At 45.4% G+C, this 23,363-nt stretch overlaps 1 protein-coding gene across 2 annotated transcripts; it reads right to left on the bottom strand.

Annotated features, from left to right (window-relative positions):
• Positions 1-1,131: 1,131 nt before the first annotated feature.
• On the bottom strand, positions 1,132-23,352 carry ACO2 (aconitase 2). Of its 2 annotated transcripts, none has more exons than XM_082310327.1 (18): positions 23,252-23,352; positions 17,230-17,372; positions 15,909-16,167; positions 13,539-13,631; positions 11,396-11,554; positions 10,838-10,988; positions 9,438-9,542; positions 9,088-9,179; positions 8,699-8,804; positions 7,444-7,601; positions 6,262-6,335; positions 5,439-5,550; positions 5,123-5,245; positions 4,774-4,929; positions 3,430-3,621; positions 2,478-2,610; positions 2,049-2,170; positions 1,132-1,626 (listed from the first exon to the last, which is right to left on the bottom strand). In XM_082310327.1, the coding sequence occupies exons 1-18, from the start codon at positions 23,285-23,287 to the stop codon at positions 1,483-1,485; spliced, it is 2,358 nt and encodes a 785-aa protein (XP_082166453.1). In that variant the 5' UTR covers positions 23,288-23,352; the 3' UTR covers positions 1,132-1,482. The 2 variants fall into 2 exon arrangements, with proteins under 2 accessions (XP_082166453.1, XP_082166454.1); XM_082310328.1 differs by lacking the exon at positions 23,252-23,352 and adding an exon at positions 19,796-19,811.
• Between the last annotated feature and the right edge of the window lie 11 nt (positions 23,353-23,363).

The following is a 23,363-nucleotide window of genomic DNA, read 5'->3' as shown; positions in this document are numbered from 1 at the left end:
GGAAGAAAAAAGTTGCCTCCTGCAGTTTAGCTACTTGGGTTTCAAGGCAGACGCCGTTGAGACCAACACTTTGCTCTGCTCTAACAGCCAGTAACAAACAATTGCCATCACCCTCCCTGACAGCAGTGAAAGGAAAGGGGGGGAACAAGACAGGGAGTAAAATCTATGCAGGGCCCACTGCCAAGAGAGTGATGTTGCACATAATTACAAAGCCAGCCACATTTGGCAGGAAGGGGCTATAATTCCCTGGGATAGTGGGTCTGCTTAACCTCCAACTGTGAAAACAAAGCCTGAGTCACCAGCGCCCTCCCTGCAGCGTTGTTAGAACCCCTTAATTCTGAACTGTTATTCCTGGTACGTTGCCCTAATTAAAAGGGAGCCTAGAAATGCTTTAGGTTCACATAGTAACTGAGGTCCATCTGCTCAGACAATGAGCTTACTGAACGCTGTCTCTAGCCCAGTAGTGCTCAGACACGCAATCACCTAGACATGGTGGAAACACCCTCCCCAGCTGTTTGTATAGGTGGAAATTCAGGTGAAGCGAGTTAAGAGTCTCAACAGCCAGAGTGGCTTCCCCACAGGCTGTTCTGGGGTAGTGCCTGGGGGGGAGAAAACAGCCCGGGTACCTCCAAGTAGCTGTTGTGCTCACCTCCCGTTTCACAGGGCCAGAGCTCCCAGGAGCGTAGCAAGGTGGTAGCTGCACAGCTTTATGCGCTGTTGTAACGAGATACTCCTCAACATCACTCTCCTGTGGTGGAGAAGGCAAGCTGTGCTTGAGGAAACTAGTTTCCTGCACCACGACGCAGGGAAAGCATATAAATCGCTTACTCCTCCCAAGTTTGTCACTGCTGCAGTAGTGGCACTGTTGCCCTGGGCAGGAACGTGGCCGAGAAGGTGGCGATAGTCGTGAGCGTAGCCCACAGTAGCTCAACGTCAAGGGATAAACAGTGCAGGACAGCCGGGAGGGCTCTTTTTTTACCACACGCTTTTGTGCACAGCAATGGTTCGCAGAATAAGAACTGGGCAGGTACCATCTCATTTCTCTTTCCCACCCTGCCAGCAAGGGTGACAGGGGAAGCAGGGGCTGAAGGGCAGGATTGTGAATGCAACAACATGAGGCAGAAGAGATGGTCACATTCTTTATTTTCGTTTTATTTCTTTAGCCATCAGTAAAGTGAATGGGCAGAAAACAACCAACTGAGCAGACAAACCCACCTTAGCCGGTTATTTCCAAATATAAATAACTGTGGGACAACCAAAATTGAGCCAAAATAGAAAAAGGGAGCTGGGGAATTTAAAAGACAAAAGTAAGCCTAGCTGCACTCCCTTTTCATAGTGTCAGTGAAGAGGAAGTACCATAACAAAAAGGAAGCTGTGGTTACATTTGATCAGACATTTATTCCAACAGTAGGCATGGAATTGCACTTTCATGAAAATGCCAAAGCTGAATCGAGTCCAGTGCGCTGGGGTCACTGCGCGCACTTAGCTTGACTTCTGCTGCAGCTCCTTCATTCTGTTCAGGGCACTGCCCGCTTGAAACCACTCTATCTGTGACTCGTTGAAGGTGTGGTTCAGCATGATTGTTTCTTGGCTCCCGTTGGGATGCTTGATGATGCATTTCAGAGGCTAAAGGAAGAAGACACTTTTTATTTCCCTCCTTCTCTTTCAAGGGAGCGAGTTAACTGAAGCTTCTCACAGGACAATTCCTACACGTTTTTAAAGGGCTGGAAATGAAAAATTATAGCTCGGGGGGGGTCTTAACATGGAAGTGTGGATGCAGTTCCTTCTAGGGAGCACTCGTGCCTAAGGCAACAAGTTCAGGAATTCAGAATATCATACAAGGGTTTCTCGTCAGAATAACGCGATCCGATTCCGACTCGCTCTCTAGCCCCCCAGACCACGGGTGTGAAGCGTCTCATCTGGCGGGCAGGCTGCGCTGCCCGCGGGCGCCCACGCTGCTTCAGGCCCCAGCACGCAGCTCCGCACTGTTCCCGGTCCGTGGCGCATCCCTGCCCGCCCAGCGCAACGCAAGACACCCAGACAGTTACCTTGCCAGGTGCGAAGTCTGCCAGCCCCACAATGCTTAGCTTGTCCACAGGATGAATCTTGTTGTAGTCCGCTGGATCAGCGAAGGTGAGAGGCAGTAGACCCTGCTTCTTCAGATTGGTTTCTGCGGAGAACAAACCACCAAGCACGCTTGTAACAACACACGGCAGGGGATCAGGATCACCTTCTGGCTGCCTAGTGCTTCTCAGAGTAGTATTCCGGCAACAATTACTATCTTTGCAGCAGAATCAGCATATCCACTGTTTGTGGCATATCTAACCAGATAGGTAACAGGATTCCTGACAAGAGGGACAACGCAATCTGTCAGCAGATAGGGTTCCTGGCCGTAGGTGTTGAGCCCTGGGGCAAGGTGAACGCACACAAACCGAATGCATCCTGTTGACAGACATCGCAGGGGAGGTGCGACTCACCGTGGATCCTGGCAAAGCTCTTGGTGATGATGACCCTGCCCCCCAAGTGACGCGGCTCCAATGCTGCGTGCTCCCGGCTTGATCCCTCGCCGTAGTTTTCATCCCCGATAACTGCCCATTTGACACCCATTTTCTGTGACAAGAGAAACATATTTACATTTCTGCAGTCACTCAAGTGAGGAATTAACAATAAATATCCACCCACACATCTAATTTCAGTGCTACACTACTGACAGTGCTGTGCTATGACACCTTCTTCCAGAAGGCTGCCTTTGCTTCTGAGAAAGGACAGAAATAAAGTAATTAAGTGCTTCACAGCAGTCAGGCACTGCCATCCTTCCCTAAGGAGGGCTGAGGAGGACTGCCCTTGGGACGCAGAGCAAATCCTTGCTGCCACCTTTCCTTCCATGGTCCTGTGCCAGAGCAGCGTTCACACCAGCCACGATCCCTGCTCTACTTCTGGAAGTGATACGGAAAACTAACTTCTGTCTACTGGAAGAACCAATCTGAGACCACTGCCAAGCTGTCCAGAGAGTGAAAGGACATTTCTTGAGGAGGTTCTAAGCCAAATATTAAAGAATGAAGGGGACAAGATTAGAATTTATTTAAAGATTAGACTAGTCACAGGTGAAACACTCCAGGAGGTGAGATTTAGTTGCAGTCTGATGACACTCGTGCCTTCTAAGGTGTGCAGTGCCTAAAGGAGTTCTTCCCCTTTTGTCTGTGATTTCTGGGTCACAAGATCCTCCTCCCTCTTCCCCGTAGCAGGTGGGGAGAGAATCTCCTACAGGAACTGCCATCATCAGAGTAAGTCCCAAGAAAAAGCCTCGACGCTGAGTGAATTCGCAGCTGCTGTTACTTGAGAGCAGGAGGGCGAGATCCTCAGTCTTGGCACAGACTGCCCAAAGTGTAAACCTCCTCTTAAAATAGATGCGTCAGGGGAAAGTCTCACCTTGTAGTAACGGGCTGTGTCTGGGACTGGCCCAAACTCCTGGGTTAATGCATTCCTCACGGAGTTGGCTTTGCCGTTTTCAATGTTGATGGCGCCGATAAGCAGGTTGTTGGAGATGTTGTCCAGATGGCCACGGAATTTGAGCCACGGTCCGGCTGCAGAAATATGGTCAGTGGTGCATTTCCCTTTTACCTAAAGGGTAGTAGAAGAAAAGAATGGCTTAGGATGGATCAGTGACTTGACCTTTCCTCAACACCTTTTATTATGAAGAATCCTCACATCTCTTTTTAAGGGCACGAACCCAAGAGAATTGCATCTGTTACAGAGTCAAGACACTCTAAGGCAGAACACGATGGTCATTCTGCATGCATTGGGGAGGAAGAACGTCCCCGTTCCAAAGGGTAAATTACAAAAATGAGCTTAGCCATGACACCTCCTGCCATGTCCTCACTTCCCTCAGCAGTAGGTTCCTCAGGTACAAAAAGCAATTAAGCCCTTCCTGCTACAGCTCAGCCTCCCTGCTGGGGGAGTTCAGCAAGATGCCAAGTGTTTCCTCTAAGCTTCCCATCTGCACATAAGCCTCCTCAGCTTGTACGAACAGAATTCCCAACCAGAGATAACGGCCTTCCAACTGGTAAGTCGCAAAGTGCTTGCAAAGGAATTGGCTGTGTCAAAAACTCGGGCACAGCTCAGCATGGCCCTTGGGAGTACCTGCAACTCTCTGCCACGGGGAATCGGCAATGTTCCTGCAGGTCAGTTCCTAAGGGATTGCATTTCGGAACCCATCACTGTATTAACTGAAGTTTTCATCCTGTTAACTCACCAGAGGCAGTGAGGAGAAACCCATGTCTTCATTAAGAGACTGAAATGCAATGTTTAACTACTGTGAAGTAATTTCTCTTTCTATAAAATAGGAAGAGAACACACATGCTGATGGATGAGAAGTTCCTAATGACCCCATTTCAGACAAAATGCATCTTAGAAGAGTCAGGTATTAGAGACGCTAATTAAAGTGCCCATCCACCTTTCCGCTGCAGGTTATAAATGGGAGAAATTCTGCAGACCGCACGGTATGGGTAGGATCATATTACATGGTCATTTTTCATGGTATTAGCTAACCACTAGCCCAAAGGCGAGAAGTCTGTTAGTTATAATAGAAAGAAGTATCAGAAGGAAACACCTGGAAGGAAGGAAGGTCCTTGCTTCACTTTCCATAACGATGTGGTTGTAGGGGAGGGAATCACAGATAGCTCAAAGGCACATCCAAAGCTTCTAGCAATTGATGTGCAAGCCCCTGTTTGAGCAGTCCTGTCATAGCCGGTGTTCCCCCACTTTGCTCCTGACCTTGATGAGGATCAGCATGTCTTCTAGATCCTTGCCGTCCCACTTGTCGAAGGGCTCAAGAAGCTGGAGGCGCTGGCTGGTGGGGCTCACATCCACGTGCTGCCCACTGCCATCCTTGGGAGGGTACTGATAGGTGTCCTGGCCTGGGTCAAACTCCTTCCAAAGAGGGAAGGGAAATCATCAGCCTCAGCCATTCCCAACAGCACATGAAGAGAACAAGCCAATACAGGCAACTGTTCTAGCTTTAACACTAAGAAAGAGGTCAGTGCATGAAAGTTCCCTTACTACATATAAAACACTACTAGCGACAAGCCTTCCCCCTCCCTCCGTATCCAGACCGAGCAGTTACCAGCTTGGGCAGCTCATCTGCATCAGGTGCTTCTAGTTTAAACTTCTTCCCATCTGCTCCCGTCAGGTAATCTGTCTCAGGGTTAAATTTTAGAGTGCCAGCAATGGACAGGGCTGTGACAATCTGAAAGAAAAAAAATGACAAATTTAAAGGCATATTCTAGCCTCCATCTCTTCATTTGAAAGTCCTACACCTAAGTCTCAAAGCCAGCAGCCAAGCTACAAACCGAGCTACACTGGGTCTCTTCTGCAGGCAGAGGAATTAGCTCCCAAGACACCCTGAACTATGCCACGGCCCCCCTCTGGCTGTTTCTTACCTCCGGAGAGGTCACAAATGCATGAGTCTCCGGATTGGCATCATTGCGACCTGTGAAATTTCGGTTGTAGGACGTAACTATCGTGTTTTTCTCTCCTTTCTTGATGTCCTTCCTGTGAAGGAAACAAACATGCTCATCAAATCCAAAGGGAATATTGTTTCTAGATGTCCTGCTGCTAAAACCCCCCAGCTTGGTTTTGATAGCGATCGCTATCTTTTGGAAAAATGAATCGGTGCCTGGACATGTTTTCCTCCCTTAAGCACAGACTCAAAAACAAGAACAGTGCAAAACCAAGTCATACACTGAGTCCTGGAGTAGTTTTCATAGCGCATGTTGTGCACTGTTGAACTGTCTAAACAATAACCAACTAAGTACATTGCCTTTGGATGTCCCGCCATTAGCAATGACAAAGCCACATGAGAATATGTCTCCCATTCCTTCCATTGGGAATTTTCCTCCCTGCCACTCCAATGACTGAAGTTGGACCAATTCACTTTTCCTGTTTTAAAAGGACCATACAAACTCCAGTCCACCCTCTCACAGATAACAAATCTCTCCCCCCATTTTTCACCTACTATAAGAAGCTTCCGGGTGTGGCCACACTTGTGGCCATTCTGCAGCTTCCTTCATCTAAAGGCTCAATATAAATCTGCAGGCTTTCACTTCTCCTCCTCCAGGGCATATCAGACAGCTATGGCCAACGGGTTTTTAAGCATTTATTTTTAGTTCCCAGTGTGTTATATTTACAGTCAAATTTGGCTTCACAGAGCACTTTCAGAGCTAAAAGATACAAAGCTAGAGTGAGGTCCATCTTTCACTTTACCTGTCCCACTGGCCAATGCATGGCCCACAAGCGTTGGCAAGAACCAGCCCTCCAACATCTCGCAGGATTTGCGCCTGGGGGCAGAGAACAACTTTGTTACTAGGAGAAAGTCTGGAATAAGTTTCTGGGGTTGTTCTTTCAGGGGAAGAGGACACCTGTCTTCTAACAGAAAGCACCAAGCCTGAGAAAATTCCCCTCCTTGTTTCACTTGCAAGTTTTGAGTCACTTTTTATAGATACATGGGGGTTGATCCCACTAAAGCTGTAACTTAACACTTGGAAGAGCACAGGATGATTTGCCATGACGTTCCCATTCTCTACCTACTTCAAACTGAGCACTCCAGCTACTCACAGATATTTGACTGAAGGGCAGTGGCTGGTCTGATTAATATCCTACACTCTTGCTGTCTGTGTAAGGAGAGAATTGGTGAAAGTGCAGGCAAGCATGTGCGCCTGCTCAGTCCGTCCAGCAAACGATTCAATTAAGAGGGCAGCTGTTACGGAAAAGTATGACTGTGGACTTGTTGCAGGAGGCATTAAGCATTGGCTGGGCATATCCATAGGTAGACTTATATAGTTAGTCCCCAAGCTGTGACAGCATCTAGTATTTACTAAATATTAGAACTAAGTAAAACAACATTTTCTGCTCCCCACAGAAAAGGGGAGAAAGTAGGCGGTGGTTCCTCTACCGGAACACTTCGTTTTAATCAAACGTGAGTTTTGCCCTAAGTTTAGTCTAGAATGGGAACTTCCTTCCTACAGACAAAGGGCTTGCTCGCATCCTAAACTGTTCTTAAAGGAGAAAACTAGATTGCAGGTGGGTGCTAGCCCTTTGTCAGCCATGGCCATCCACAGAATCCCAGAAGCAAAAGGCACCCCTTGCTATGCATACTGTTATCTCCTCAGGCCCCAGTTCCTGATAACTGTCTCGTCTCTGTTCAGTTCCAATCCTGTTCTTGTACGCCCAGGTAGTAGAGATATCGGGCCAAAACACTGTCAAGGTGACGGCAGGACCCACAGGCACAGTAGCACAAGACTGGTTACTACATCAGTAGTAATTGCACCTCTAGCAATAAGTGAAGACAAAGTTTAAGAGGTTTCCATTAGTTACCTCTGGACTCCTGAGTACTGTCTGGAAGAGAGCTTAACGCTGTTTGGAAGCATAAAGAGCAGTCATACTCACGTAACCGTCTCTTTCAATGGTGGCACGGATCTGCTCTGAGCCTGGTGTGATTGTGAACTTCGATTTGCACTTCAATCCATGCGCTAGTGCCTGTTTCGCCACTGCTGCAGAGCGTCCCATGTCCTCATAGCTGGAGTTGGTGCAGCTGCCAATCAAGCCTGTGGTGTTTGAGAGAAACAGGGAGGTGGTTACTGCAGCCCCCCGTTCTAGGAATCTTCTCCCTGAGTCATCTCTCAGCAGAAAAAACAAGGGACAACCATGTTTTCTGCTGACAAGGAATCTGAAACAGTTTCAGGTATTACACTGCCAAGCCTCCCAGCAAGATACTGTGGTCACAAGCAATCCCTTGTCTGGCTTTGGAAGTTGCACAGTCAGAACACACTACCTGGTCACTAGTCTGGTTATTGTTTTACAAGATCAGAGCGTCACCTACTTGGACTTTGGTTAAGCAAATTACCACAGAGAGGTATTGTTCCACAAATAGAGAAAAGGCTTCAAATCAAGATGGCAAGAAATGGAGGAAATGAAAAGAGAGCATCCTTTGTTACAGTACGAAGACCACATGAGGACATACTATACTGTCCTGACAGCATTCTGGTGCTAACCAGCAAAAAATAAATTCTCTTTCAGTTACAGCTCCTCTTGATCCTATTTGTAACACTATTGAATAGTGCATTTCCCACCTGGGATGTGGCCTTTATGACATATTTGCATTCTTTTCATTCCCCCAGCGAGCAACACTTGAGAAGCCAGCCAACAGGTTACCATCCCACAAGTGAGTACGTAAGTATCCAAGCCTGCTCTTTAGGACAGCAAGTGCTAACTTTACTATGTCTCAAGAGCTCAACAGCCAACTGCTGGGAGGACTGACAATCGTGCTCCTGGCTCCTGACAGATCTTTGCAACAGACAACTCCATGCAACAGACTTTTAACAAAGGTGCTCTTCAACAGGTAACATTCCTGTCAAACCAATCATTCAGAAGTTTCCAAGAAGGGAAAAAAAACTTGTCTGCCTCTTGAGATTAAAATCCCTCCAGCTATCCCAGATCTTATCCCTCACACCTGGCCCAGGTGGTCACTACTCTTCCCAGCAAATTCATATGGCCATGAAGAGATGACACTGCAACAAAGTCAAAGGACATACAGCAGTGATTAAAGGATTGGATCCCAAGCTATGTGACCAACCGCTTATCCCAAGACAGCAACAGTTATGCCACAAGGATGAAGGCAGAGGAAAGAGCAAATGCTACCCACCAACTCTGATATCAACAGGCCAGCCCTCCTTTTCTGCCACAGCACCAATATCTGACACAGGGTGCGCCAGGTCTGGTGTGAAAGGTCCATTGATATGCGGTTTCAGCTTTAAGAAACAGTGACAAAGTCAGAAATTACAGTAGCCAAGAAAAACCCCAAAACACAGCAGCAGATCAATTCCTTTCATAGCTCTATCTGGAAGCTGTTTAAATAGGATTCTCCTATACGAACACCAGAGCAGGAGCTGTCAGTGAAGCAGACCTGAGTGGTTTTTGTATGTTCTAGCACAGCGCCAGGGGTGTTGCATCAAACTCCCAGCTTGGTCCTCATTCACACAAAGCAGAGTCACATCACAACATCCAAGATGGCAAACAAGAAGGAAGCCTTACCTCACTGAGGTTGATTTCTATCACCTGGTCATACTGACAACCAGAATCCGGTACCAAGTGTTGCTGGAATTCGTCTGCCAGCGCAGCTATGTCTGGAATAAGAAAGGAGATCTGAAAAGTGCAGCAAATATGAGGGAAAAGAAAAAGCCTGGAACGGCTAAACACAGGGGTTCCACCGTGTACTTCCCCAGCCACTTCATCTACAGACTCCCTGCTTGTATCAGGTGACCTACAGGACCATGCACGGTCAGAAGTCACATCAGACGCTACTGTAAGAGGATGCTGCTCCCAGAATACACCTTTCACTTCAACCCACACTTCTACCCACTTCAACCCCCAAACCCTCTTACCAGCTCGCCCAGTCTTGCCCAAGTATTTTTTCATCCGTGCGTTGTAAGGGAAGATCGATGTGGTAGCTCCAATTTCAGCCCCCATGTTACAGATTGTTGCCATTCCTAGAGAAGGAGTGGGAGAAGAGACCACAGAGTCAATGAGAAAGTCCAAAAGCCATCCAATTCTCCAAAAGTCAGTCCATGGAAAAGACAGCAAAGCCGAGAGAGATCAGGGCATTAGCCACAGAAACCCAATTCCACAGCAGAGAGGACACACTGACTACATAATGGCTGGCTCAGCCCCTAATGTTTCTGATCGATACAGTGCCTGCGACCAGACTTTTCTGCAAGGAAGGAGCTGAAAGCTACACTGATTCTTGCAGATACCAGAAGGGATGACAGGGAACCCTTTGTCTGCACTGAGCACCAAATATACTTACAGCAGCGAGCGGTGTATCTGCTACCTGCAATGAGTGTCCTGTCCCTCCCTACCATCTCATTTATCTTTACTGGAAGAGCCAGAAATTTGTGAGAAATTTAATGGATTAAATAAAAAGCTTCCAGTGGCAGAACACAATAAAAAAAAAACCCATTTGCTCACAGCACTGGGATCACCCATGCCTTTCAAGGACACAGCAATGAAGATGTAGAAGCTGCTGTTTTACATTTAGTGAGCTAGAAGCAGATGTCACAGGTCAAGTTCCTCTGGTTTCACAGAAGAAAAATCCCAAATTGCTCTCAGTTTGTAAAACCAAATACTCCAAGTTGTAGCCAAGCCATGCAAATGGAGAGAAGCCCAGCTTGAAGGCTGTACTTCAAGCCAAAGGAAAGGACACTTCTCTTAATTTGGTCCTAACTAGCATCACTACAGACAACTGCAATTTTTGCTGGTTCAAATTCAGCACCCAAGACCCACAATTAGCTAATTTAAGACTGCATGTTACAAACTGCTGCTTTCTGGTCTCCCCTCTGCCCTGCTCTTCTAAGAAGCTTTTTCTTTAGCAGCTGTCACACGTGTGCCCCCTTCAACCTGTTTCTTTCCTCTATCCACAGCCTATTTTAAGCTGAAATGAAAATGTCATCCTTTATCTCTGACATCTCTACCCTCTAAGCATACACTGGAATACCTCCACACCCCTACTCTTATCCTGACGCACCATCTTACAGGATTCTTCACAATTAACCATTCAGTGTTCTCAAAGTCACAAGAAGACTTAATGGAGAGAGGTCACTTTTTCACTGAGAGGGAGCGCTATCTTGTTACACCACTCTCACAGTCTGCCAGGTACTAATCATCTGGCCAGGCTAAGGGAGAACATTTAGCACTTCTTGCCCGATTCCCTTCCCAGCCTCACAGACAATTCAACACCCAGCTCCAACAACAATCCACTCCAGAGAAGAGATTCATGTTGTCTTACCAGTGCAAGAGATTGAATCCACACCAGGCCCGTGGTATTCGATGATGGCGCCTGTTCCACCCTTGACAGTGAGAATGCCAGCCACTTTCAGGATCACATCTTTAGGAGAACTCCAGCCTGAAAGCTTGCCAGTCAGTTTTACACCAATAACCTGAGCAACATTAATGGGGGGAAAAAAAATAATACTGACACCATTTCCTTTCAGCAGCCAAAACAACTCCTCAGAATTTTTCCTAAGAATCCCATTGGTCACAATACCAAAAAGGAGAAAATCCTGAAGTATCAGAACATGTGCACAAGAGCTGAAACCACTGACAGGGCCAAGCGAAGGCAGATCACTACTCACCTATCGCTCTCAGTCCCTGAATAAAAAGGCTGGAAATGGAAACTCAGAGCTGCCAATGAATCACAGACCAGCTGCTTAAGCCAGTGTGTGATTACAAACAAGACTGTAATGGCATATAGTGCCGTATATACATAGTGCCTGAAAATCAATGTTTCTTACATATCTTATATCTCATCCTTCACATCGAAGATTGGTATTTCTTTTGCTCCTACCTTCGGGCATTTGAGCTCCCAAGGGATTCCTGCCATGACATCTACAGCATCAGCTCCGCCCACACCAATGCAGATTCCTCCCAAGCCACCCCCATTGGGGGTGTGTGAATCTGTGCCGATCAGCATAACCCCAGGGTAGGAGTAGTTCTCCAGAATGATCTGAAAATAAAAATGGATTGTTTGCTTGCTTGATTGTTGGGAAAGGAGGGGGAAGACAGCAGGAAAGAAGACAAGAACAAGAATTTAGATTAGTTTGTATTTTCAGATTTCAGTATCAGGAAAGTAATTGAATTTGTTCTGGATTGTAAATTCACTTGTGTTTCAAACTCCTTGCGGAGGACATAATGACAGAACAAGGTACCAAGTCCCAGCCCAAGGATCCTTGCTCATCCCAGGGTAAGAAAACTTTAAAAATTATCTCCATTTTGTCGCTGGAAGACCCCTTCCTTCCAGTTTAGGCTTTTGCTGAGGTGCCACCTTTGTTAGGGCTCAAGAGTCTGTTCCTTAGTCTCCAAACCCTTGATCAACTGCTGAGCAAGCCACTTCACCTATCCAATGCTAGCGAGACCTTTCGTAGACTTTATGCTCCCACAGCAGTAGAACACCAACAGGATCCTCCAATCCACGCTGCCAGCCAAGACCTAATCGCATAGAAGAATCCCTCACAAATACACCAGGAGGCTGCCCTTCCCTTACTGCTGCTACTGATTCCACACAAGACTCTTCAACTACTAGCAAAGCCACAAAACGGTTCTTTAATGAAAAAGGATGAGTTTTCTATGGTAGCAAAACAGTAGAGAACCCAAGCTAATGAACTTCTCACTGTGTATGTGCCATACCAACATCATGGACAGCCTTTCTGGCAAGCACAGAACTCACAGCACGTGCATTACAGAACAGCTTGGACAGAACTAAGGTGGTCCTTTATTGAGAAGACCAAGGTTTTGCCTCTAGTACTTTCAGCTTTACTTGCTTGTAGCTCACATTAATACACTTGTGCAAGAAAGATCACTCTCAGGGAATCGCTTTGCCAGAACTGGACTCTGAAGCTATACAACACGACCAATTTTCTCCAGCCAGAGAAAGTCAGCCGCAAGAAAGCTGGTAACCACGGCAGGGAGCTATGTTGCCATGTGACAGATGTTACGAGTGGTTTCAGAGCACAAATAACCTGAGGTGTTCCCACAACCTTTTGGAGAGTTCACCTGTTCTATTTCCTTTCTCTGTTGCGTCACACCAAGTTAAAGTAACCTTAGTAACTAACTCATTTTGTAGCTAAGAAAACGTAGCAGAGAGCTCTTGACTGCACCTGGTCACAAGTTCCCTGCTGATAGGATGTCATCCATTCTCCTCTCCACTCCTTTTGCTTCGTGCTGAGCTGCAATTTTTACTGACTGTGACTCAGAGGAACAATGAAAAATGTCTACTGGACCCACAAAGCAAATCAACCAAGAGCAAGTTAGGGAAATCCTGCCAGAGCTGTTGGTTTTAAAAAACAAAAAGCCTCATTAAGTGGTAAATTATCTTGGGACAGTCATATTCTTTTAAGGTGCAAGTGCTATAACAAGAGAATCTCATACTTGGAAACTGTTGGAAACTGTTTTGCATTTTATTCAGTTCACATAGCAACTTGTTATGTGTTGCCATTCTTGAGTACGGAAAGTAAGCTGCTGTTTGGTGTCCTTATATAATCTCCTGGGTTTTACGGAACAAAACGCATACAAAATAACCCTAAAAAAAGTATGTTCCCAAAGCTGCTTTCCTTACCACCAAAAGCAATTCACATTAGCCCTACGTAGCCAGCTTCATGGCATCACCTTACTGTCCCCATCACACCAAGAAGAGCCAATCCACAAGCAGTTAAGATATTTCAAGCTTCTGTGATTCACATGGCATGATGTTGGCACTACCTAATGACGCATCAGGTTACAGTTTGACCAAAATAACCTTTAAGAAAAACCACTGTTGTCAAGATAACTGAGAGAGAGCAAGCAAGAAACCTCACCCGCCTCAAGGAAAGCAAGTTGTTTCCCTAAGCTGATGAAATTCCCTAAGGGTTTGCACTTGAGCTCTCTCTTCACCATAAGGTAAAAGAGCCACTGCATGTTCAAAGATTGCAAACACACACACGCGCAGACTTTACCTGGTGAATGATTCCTGACCCAGGTTTCCAGAATCCCACTCCGTACTTGGCACCAGCCGTTGCTAGAAAGTTGTACACCTCCTGGTTTATGTCCTATTCACACAAGGAAACACATAGTATTAGTAACACATTTTGTTCTTCCATACATCAAGAGCTCATTTAAACATATTCCGTTCCCTCCCATGCCTGTCTGTAGTTTGCTCCACAGTTTTGTAGCAGCTAGAGGGAGGTGCACACCACTCTCTTAAAACCAAGAGAGATCAAGACTGTTTGCCAGTCAGTTGTAACAGGCCATTTAATTCCATCCAACTTGTAGCTCGACTAAAGTATCTTTTTTAGTTTCAAATTCCAAACAGCACAAGGGAAATAGCACAATTAAAAGAAAACCCTGCCAATAAGGCATTTAAAAATGCCCTGGTTATTTCTTGTATTCTCAGGGATTTTTTTTTTTTTTTTAACCTGTTTCCCTCCTCTTCTAGCCCCTCCTTCTTTCTCTACCAGCTGTTCCCTTTTGCTTTACAGATGCTTTGCAGACATTTCAAACTCTTTAGATAAGCCTTTCAGCTTTAATTTTACAGATTAAGACGTGGAACTGGAAGTTGCTCGCTGCCAGGGGAGCTGGTGGGTGTCATTTCTCATTCTACCAAGTCCCCTGTTTAACTCACACAATGCTGCCTTTCTTGCTGCACTATAACCATTACTAGTGGAGGTCACACTGTGAAAATTGCTTGTGAGAATAACCATGGTTGCCAAGGAAGTATGACACTATTATGTCCTGATAGTTCTTGGCAGAGGAGTGGCAAAGTAGATAAGATAAGCACTAGGAGGAGAGAGTTTCTTAAAGACTGTTCTCATGCAGCTACGCTTCAGAATAGAGAAAGGGGAAACTGGAGATAATGGAAGAATTGTCTCAGCACACATTTGCTGAAGTTTCCCATGAGGCAGCAGCAGTTCTTTAAGCCTCGTTTTCCACTGGGAGTCAGGTCACTTCACTCTGTTTGTGCATCCCTCCCCCAGTAAAGCACGCTGATGTGCCAGGAGCAGTTCCAAACCACTCTCCGGCCTGCCAGCATTCATTGTGTGCCAACTGGCAGCAGCAGAAGCAGAACCCAGTCAGAAGAAGGCAGGACCTTTACTTGCTCTGCTCAGAGCGGATGGCAAAGGAGGGACTCGGCTCAGCTCAAGGCTGCAGTGAATATAATTGCACTACAGAGAACAAATGCAGGAATAGGGGGAAGGGGAAGACAGGAGGTGAAGGGAAGAAAAGAAACTGTCTTATTTACTAAGTCCCAAATTCTTAGTTGCACAACTTGGGCACAACTTCGGACTGAAACAAGCAGAGCAAGAACTCCCCAACTTCACCCCTGAGTGGTATAAGTTGCTTTACTGTGGACTGAAGAAGCCAGAAGCAGTTACTTTAACATCAGGAGTTTCTGAGAACAGATATGGACTAAAATCTTAAAATGCAGCTGAGACCCCACAAACTGTTTACTGTTTGTAAATTTTGGTATCAATGTCCAAGGCGCAATTCTTCCTGGCTCGGACAGTGGACTTAAGCTAGGTCCACTTGGAGTAACAAGATTTCCCCAACCTCCCTACTATGCTAAGAGCATGTTCTTCTTTGGCAGATGCATTGTGGTGCGTAGGACAGAGGTGAATGTGTCTATACTTAACAGAAGCCCCTACGGAGGAACAAGCAGTAAAACAGTGAGCAGGAAATTTAAAAAAGGCAGTGAATCAGCAGTTGGACAAACACCACATTGAAATTCCCAAATAAAAAACAACATCCTCCATGCTTCTACACACATTTATACCTACCATTGCTAGCCCTGAAAGCTGCACATGCTTCATTTAGTGTTCTTCAGCTAATCACTACCAAATGGTTTGGGAAATGAAAGTAGTTTTTTGCTCCCCCCTCACAGGATACACCAGTGCAATGCAGACACATGTTCAGGAAGTTTTTCACACTGCCATACTGCTGCATTAAGAACATAACTCTCTGGAGTAATCCATCTTCCTTTTTTCCCCCTTTGAAAGATTTTTCCTCTTCCCTTAGCTGAAATATCTTCTCAGTCTGCAGAACACACATATGACCTGGGCTTCCATCGTTAACAGATTAAGACCAGCTTTTCCTACATTCATGGTCCTTTAAACCATGTAATGGATGAATCTCAGCTGAAAAACTCCCAAAGATCAGTTTACTCTGTTTCTTTGCTGCATCTGACCTATCTACAGAGCTGACCGCCACAGGCAACCTATTACCAGATCTGATTCAAGGCTGTCCTTTGCAGGGGCGGGGGGGGGAAATCTCTTCCTTCGACTAGAAAGAGGCTTTCAAACAGACAGAATTTAAGTCTCTGCAATAGTGACCTTGGCTCTTCGAAGATCCTTTTCACCACCTGACTGGGCTTCGATGAGGTGATCACAGTGGATGGTGGAAGGCACAGCCACTTTAGGCAGCCCACTGCTGATGAACTGTAGCATTGCCATCTGAGCAGTGGCATCCTGCATGGCCACACGGTCTGGCCGTAAGCGCAGGTAGGTCTTGCCCCGCTCAATCTCCTGTTTTGCCGGGTCATCCAGGTGTCCATATACAATCTTCTCAGACAAGGTCAGCGGACGGTCAAGCCTGGGGAGAAGAATTTTAGTATCTGCATCTTGTATACTTCCAACATTTGCCGTTTCAAGCATGTAACAGAATGCTTCCCTGCATCACTCAGACTGTTAAGACCTATTAACACACAGAAACCCGCATGCTCTTCTTATAGCACTAAAATATCAACTGGCAGCTGGCTAAAACAAGGGCTCAGTCCAGAAAATTCAAAAGTATATGGATTGATGTCACTTTATGCTTTCTTTTATAATCTTCCTATACAGTAAAAGAAACATTGACTCTGCTCATTTCTTGAGTCATACCTCAGGGCAGCAAATGTGGAGGTGAGACAGAGGTCAGACTCAATTCACAAATACCAGATCCCACAGCAAGCAAGTACAACTAAGCTGAGTTTCATGACCTCAGACCTTTCATCTTGCAGCTGTACCAGTTGAGGAACCTATTTATGTCAGTGGTGAGATCTTCTGAGAAGTAACTAAGTAGATATAATGATTTGAAATGAGAGCTACCGCATTTAACAAAGGATGCAGAGACTGAAGGACATGTCATACAAACCACTGCCGAGGGAAGTGCAGCAGGAATGACAACTTAGCAGGTATACAAGCCTCTATCAGCAGATTAAGGTCACTATGTTTACATATGCTACGAATTCCTAGCCCTCCTTTCCGTGCCTAATGCCTACAGTGGAACACGGAGAACATTCCCTGTCAAAACACAGTGCAAAGGAGCATTAGCCTGTAATGACCACTGCCCACGCACTGCTTCCCCAGAAAGGAGCAAGGGCCAATGTGAAGGCTCCTCAAAGAGGGCATTAAAGAGGACAGAGCTCTTTCTAGCACCTACTCTGCATGTTGCAGTGCTTCATCGTAACCTTCAGCCCTTCCCACAGTGCCCCACCACTACCTGGGGACGCTACAACTCATGTTTCACTACATTTGTGACTGCCACCACTCAAAGCTGCTCCCTAGTAAACATTCCCTATGTCAGGGCCCTATGACATTTTTTTCCTCCTCTCCTGTCACTGCAGAGCTGAATTATGCACATTGACCCTTCCCCTCCGCCCTCCTCCACTCTTACCTCTTGCGGACAATGTTGATGTTCTTCTCCAGCTTTTCATAATTTATGTGTTCATTAGGCTCAAAGTGGCTCATGGCCACCTTGGCCCGCTGGCACAGGACAGGAGCAACATGGTAGCGTCGTATCCCGCTATTCAAGGCATGCTAGAAAAAGGAGAGTATTAGCACTGGAACCTCGCAGAGTGAATTTCTATAACATATTAATAAACCAGTTGTTATTCTTGGGATTTTACAGACTGAGGAATAGAAAAATTGCAAAGGTTTTTAAAGGCACCCAATGGGCGTTTGATTGTACAATACTGCATATTATGTTAAACAGTGAGACACCGGGTTACCCAGAATGGGTAGCATTTACCAAATTATTTTATATTTCTATTTATAGCACCAGATGCCTTACGCTTTCAGTGATAAACCTAATTTCAGGCAATGCTGAAATAATTTTTAAGCAAACACCAGTTTGCTGTACTCCTGCCACATTACAGCCATGGTGGAGAAGAACGTATGCAGTTTCCAAAGCAAGCTAACCCCAGGTTTGTATTTGCTCACTGGTATTGAGTTTATATTGAAGGACTGGCAGGTGACACAGCATGGGACTGAGTAGATACCTCACTGTTCCACCATCACATACTAAGTTCCCTATGCAGGGCCCCTGCATACTGTTACAAAGCTTATTATGTTTCCACATAAGGTGAGACGCGTGTTTCAATGCTAGTCGGAGTGACTTTGATGTACGTGCCTCGTCTTCGAGGTAACGCAGAGCAGGAGAGAGGCAAGATGTGGAACAAACGCATCAGCTTCACCAACCTGGCTGCGCAGATCCATGTGCTATTTATCTTCACTCTCACAAAGGCATCCCCACCTTTCCCCTAAGAAAAGCCTTGCACTTGCCCTACAGGTGAGGTAGCAGGACAGATGAACTATACTGTCAGCTGAACGCATCAGCAGAAAATGCCATTAAAAAAAAAAAAGCCCAAATTTCGCTTGGCAGCCTCCACAGTGAAACAGTTCCCTGCAACACGGGAGAATGGCAGGCTATTGCGAGACACCTTTACAGCACCTGACCTAGAAGAGACAGGTCAGTGCCCAAGGTTAAAAGGCTCTCATGCAGCTTTGAAAACTGAGTCAGAGGGCAGCGTCCATAAAAACTTCCAAGGATTTGGCACATGCATTTCTTAAATCCTTTGAAAGTCTCAGTCATCGGCACTAGAAGTCTGGAAACAGATTGAAGACAAGAGTTCAGAGTTCTTCCTCCTCCAGTATTACACTTTAATCTTAATCCTTTTTTTTTTCTATTCATCCTCTACTTTAGCATTACAAGGTTTTGATAAGTACAGGTTAATAAACATAGCAGTACTGCACTAAATATCCCTTTTGTATGTATGACTGTAAATCAGCAAATATTCCTTGTGCAGAACACAATCACAGTACTGACCACTGTTTTTGCATTATCAAAAATGCTAGCCAATTCTTTAGATCTGTTCAAGCATTTTTAATTTTTCCCTGTGAATATTTTTTCCAGTTTTCTTGTTACCAGCATTGAAAACATTGCCTGAAATAATCATGATCAATGAGACATCACCAATTTTTATTCAAATCTCTTGTTTATTGTCCTTTTGATAACATTTGTTAGTATCGCACACAATAAAAAGTTCAGGAAATCTAGGCAAGATCGTAATAGCCAGCACGCTACCAATAAGGGTGTAGTTTGATTTTTTTAACCAAACAGTCCTGAGCTATTAGATATATAGCTTTCAGAAAGAGCAATACAGACCTAGCAGCTGCACATCATTTTCATTAAAGAAATCTGAAGTAAGTGAACATGGCAGTACAAGAGAGGGCACTGCTCTTCCAGAAGTGCAAACGAAACCCGGTCATCAAATTTCACTGTGCTGCACTTTAGTTTAGAAGTTCCAGAATGTATCACAGGTGTCAGAAGTAAGACTTTTCCTTCTTCTACCAGCAAAAAAAAAAAACCAAAACAATCGAACCACCACCCAGCTTCTTACTGTTTAACATACATAAGCTGCTCTTTATCTAGTAGCCACATAACTTCTGTTTGGTTTGTTCTGCCTTTCCCCCCAACTCCTTAAGCATTTACCCAGCACAATTAATGCTGCGGACAATGTTGTCTTTACCTCACAAGATATCCATTATCTTGTGAAAGTCTCCAACTGCTGCGAGCGGCTGGAAAAAACACTGAGGGATTTCCTCAATGTTCATGGAAAAATAATAATCTCTTCCTCAGACTATGAAAGGTATTTTTTTTAATGCAGTAATTCCTTCTTTCCCTGACCCCCAAACTAACCCTGTAGCACAACTGATTAATGGAGTTCCTCCATGTCACCCAGTAAACGGAAAGCTGAATTTCACCATAATTCACAGTACAGAAGGAGAACAGATTTGCAAATTAAAGCAATGGCAGAGGCTTCATAGCATTCTAGTCTTGCCTGGGATCAAAGCTGATTATGATAAAAAGCTGAAGCAGGGCTCTCCAAAAAGAGGTGCAAAGAAACATGTCATAAAAGTAAGACAAAATCTTTTCCGTTTGAACATACACATCCATGTACCTTTTTAATTCATTAGATGGCTTGGTGAAATTTAGTATTTATTCACATACTATATAAATATTCAAATGGTAATCACAGAAATAGCAATACAAAGTAGTTGACTTCTGCTTGACCACAACTTCAGGCTACCAGAAGTGGGAAGGGAGAGAAATGAGCATGTTTGAGGTGAAGGATCCCGTCTGGACATGGAGAGTGGCAGGAGTCTGGAAATCTGAAGGTCTGTTTCTGTGATGGCTAGTAGGACCAGGTAAAAATGATCACCCAGGCCAATCAGTTTCAGAAGACCAGAGAATCATTTTTGTCTGCATAAACCTTTTAAAAGGCATGTGTTAAAAGAGGGCTATCTTCATTTTACTGGGATCTAAACTTCATCCCACATCTATACTCCGTTGGGAATTAATTTGATTCAATATGGTTGTCCTTATGTTGGCACCCAACAAGCCTAACATCCATCACCAGCAATGAGCAAGAGCATACGCTGCCTGGTTTAAAAGTCTGATGTCTCCTCATAGACTCTACAATCTATTATCGATCACACTCGTTGATTCTTTGTGCCTGTCCTTTTTCCACTGTATCCTCAGAAATGAGGTGGCAGAACTACAAGATTAAGGAAAAGCCACAAGACTAACAGTTTCCAGCTCCATTCCCTCTCACTCTTCCCTGAAACAGTAGGTGGTTTGGGGGGTTTCTGTGGTGGTTTTTTTGGTTTTTTGTTTGTTTGTTTGTTTGTTTTTTGTTTTTTTTTTTTAACTGAGTAGTGAGAAGTGCCTTGAGACCAACAGCCAAGGGAAGTAGGCAGCCAGCAATCTATACATTTTCCTTTTTATCCAGGAACTGTTAATTTCCAGACTGATCACCCAGCAAACAGCTGCCAAGTAATCTCCTCTCATCTGGAACTGAATTTGTTATCCCAGTACCTGAGTGTCCTTATTCAGATTTCCGTAAAAGAAATGGCAATAATCATTACAGGGCTCCTAAGTCTATCGGTATTTTGGTCGGTGAAAAGCTTCCTTAAAAGATACAAAAAAGCCAGCCTATTAAATGGGTCATTATTTTTGAAATCTCCTCTTTATAGATTTTAAAAGCTCATCTCCTAAAGCTAGCTGTCTTGCATTTGGCTCACTACAGTGAATGGTCCAGATGCAAGAGAAGTCTGAATTCAGAAACTAGCTTACGTTTTGGCAGCAGATACGGTAGATAGTCCAGTAAGCAAAAGCTTATGTTCAAAAGAGTAGCAACTGTGCTACATGCACTCCTATCTTGGAAATCACTCCTAGAAATCCCAGCTGAAACCCAAAATACCATCTTTTCTCATCCTCCCAGATCTAAGAACACTGGCCAACTTTCCAAGATTCACCATGATTCAGCCTAAAAAAAGCAGTGTGGTATAATCAAATTGTAAATGCAGTCTAATTTTCTAGACCCACCTCCAAAGAGCAACCAAAATTAAGGTTCTGAAGATCAGCCAACACTGCATTTTGCCAGCATACACAAAGCTTCCCATACACAATTTCAGTACTTGCCTACAAGGCCTTCAATAAAACCCTGATACTTCAGATGGTTTAGAGTTTTACAGTACTACTCATTCAGTCAATCCTCAGCCAACGTGGCTCGAGAAATGGGATGCTACTAAAAGCATCTCTCAGATAGGCATGAAAAAGATGTCGACCCTTTGAGGCTACAAGAAGAATTGTACTTTAAATAGGACAGCCAGCCTGAAGCAGGCTAATTCCAATTTAATTCCCTCAAAGGTAAGCTTCCTATGCAGTTCCAATTCCAAAACAGTTCTAGGACAGGAGATGAGTAGAACTGATGCTAGTAACATGTGCCATGGTGAATGCTGGTGCTATCACAGTGACTGGCAAGGTGATTCTCATATTCATTAATTTCCAGGCTGCTAAACATGTGGAAAAAAAAAAAAAAATTTGCCTCCTAAAGAGATGACCTAGAAGCATGTTTGATTAACATCACAGATTTAGTCTTTCACAGGGGAGAAAAACATATACCCTGAACCTGATAATAGAAGACAACCTAAAGAATACTAAATTCCCCATATTCACTGTGCGAGCACAGCCTTTGTTTTACATTATACAATATTAACTTTAGCAAATGACTGCTTGTTCTCATGCGATGACACACCATCAAACGAGAACCAATGCATTATCCTAATAAAGGATTTGCCTTCATTTTATGAGTAGTCATTTCTGTTCAAAGTACAAATCAAAAACTATTTAACAATTAAGAATGAATACACCAAGTTAACTGAAATGGTGCTATTCTGTAACTTTTGCTTAAATTAAAAAAGCTATATTTTACTAAAACACCTACCTCTAAAGTAAGGAAGTAACATAAAACATGAATTAAGCTTCACAAAGTACTTTCAGAATACTAGAAGTCAAGTTCTTACTTCGGCTCCCTAAGAAAAGGGAACATGTTGGCCAAGGTCACAAATGGCAAACTGAGAAGTTAAATTGCCTGACTTCATCACATGCTTTACTAAGGGAAGCAAGGCTTCCTTATCCCTGTTAGCAGCCCTAAAAAAAAAAAAAAAAAAAAGAAAACTGCATCCTGATATCTGCCTTCCAGGCTTTAAAAAATCATGAAATCTTTATTATTGAGTACACATTAAATACAGTAACATCTCAAATAAGAAAATCTCTGTTGCGAGCTCATATTACAGGCAGATATGATTTTTAGAGGTCATGATAGACAAGACCATGAGAATCACTGTCACTGCCTTGGAAAAAGAGACAGTTTACGTGCCTGTCCCGCCTGTTTTTTCAGTCTTCCTAGGTCCCGTTTATAATATAGACCCCGGCATCTTTTTCACCTAAGGGCCTCTGTTTTTATTAAAAGTAGGAATTTTGAAACAAAGCGGCCAAAAGATAGCGAGCCTTTGCCCTCACTCACACAACAAGGAGTCACCTTGTGCTGCCCAACGCTGATAAGGAAAACAAATAGAAGACGACAGAAAGAAAAAAGCACGCCCCCGGGAAAGGCTTTTTATTTCAGGCTCAGGCTCACCGCCCTGGCGGGCACCCCGGCCGGCCCAGGGTTTGACAGCGACCCCGGCCCACCGAGGCGGGGTCCGGCCGGGGCGGGGGAGGCGGCGGGGCCAGGCCGCCTCCCCGCCGCCCCGTTCACCTTGCGCTCACCTTGAGGGTCGGCCGGGCCCGGCGGCGGGAAGCACCCTGCACCGGGGCCCGGGAGGCGGCCGCACCGCCGCCGCCGCGGCCTCCCCGCCATCGCCATGGAAACGGGGCGCTGGGCCGCGCCGGGGACACGCTGACCTACACGCGGAGGCGGGGACAGGCGGGGACGGCCCGGAGCGGAGGCTGCGGGCGGCCGCCCGCCCGGCGGGTAACGGCCCTGGCCCCGCCACGGCTCGGTCGGTCGGTCGGTCGGTCGCTCCCTCCCTCCCTCCCTCCCGCCGCCCGCCCCCGCCGCCCCGCTCACCCGCAGCCGAGCCGCCAGGACGCAGTACGGCGCCATTTTGTTCACTGACAAAGATGAAGTCGCGCCCCGATGGCGTCACGCGGCCCCTTTCAAACCTCCGGCGCGCGGGCGG

This window comes from Platalea leucorodia, assembly GCF_965183815.1.
Source record: "Platalea leucorodia genome assembly, chromosome: 4".
In the NCBI taxonomy this organism is placed as follows: domain Eukaryota; kingdom Metazoa; phylum Chordata; class Aves; order Pelecaniformes; family Threskiornithidae; genus Platalea; species Platalea leucorodia.
Note: the sequence above shows the minus strand (reverse complement) of the source record. Positions and strands in the feature narration are given on the sequence as shown.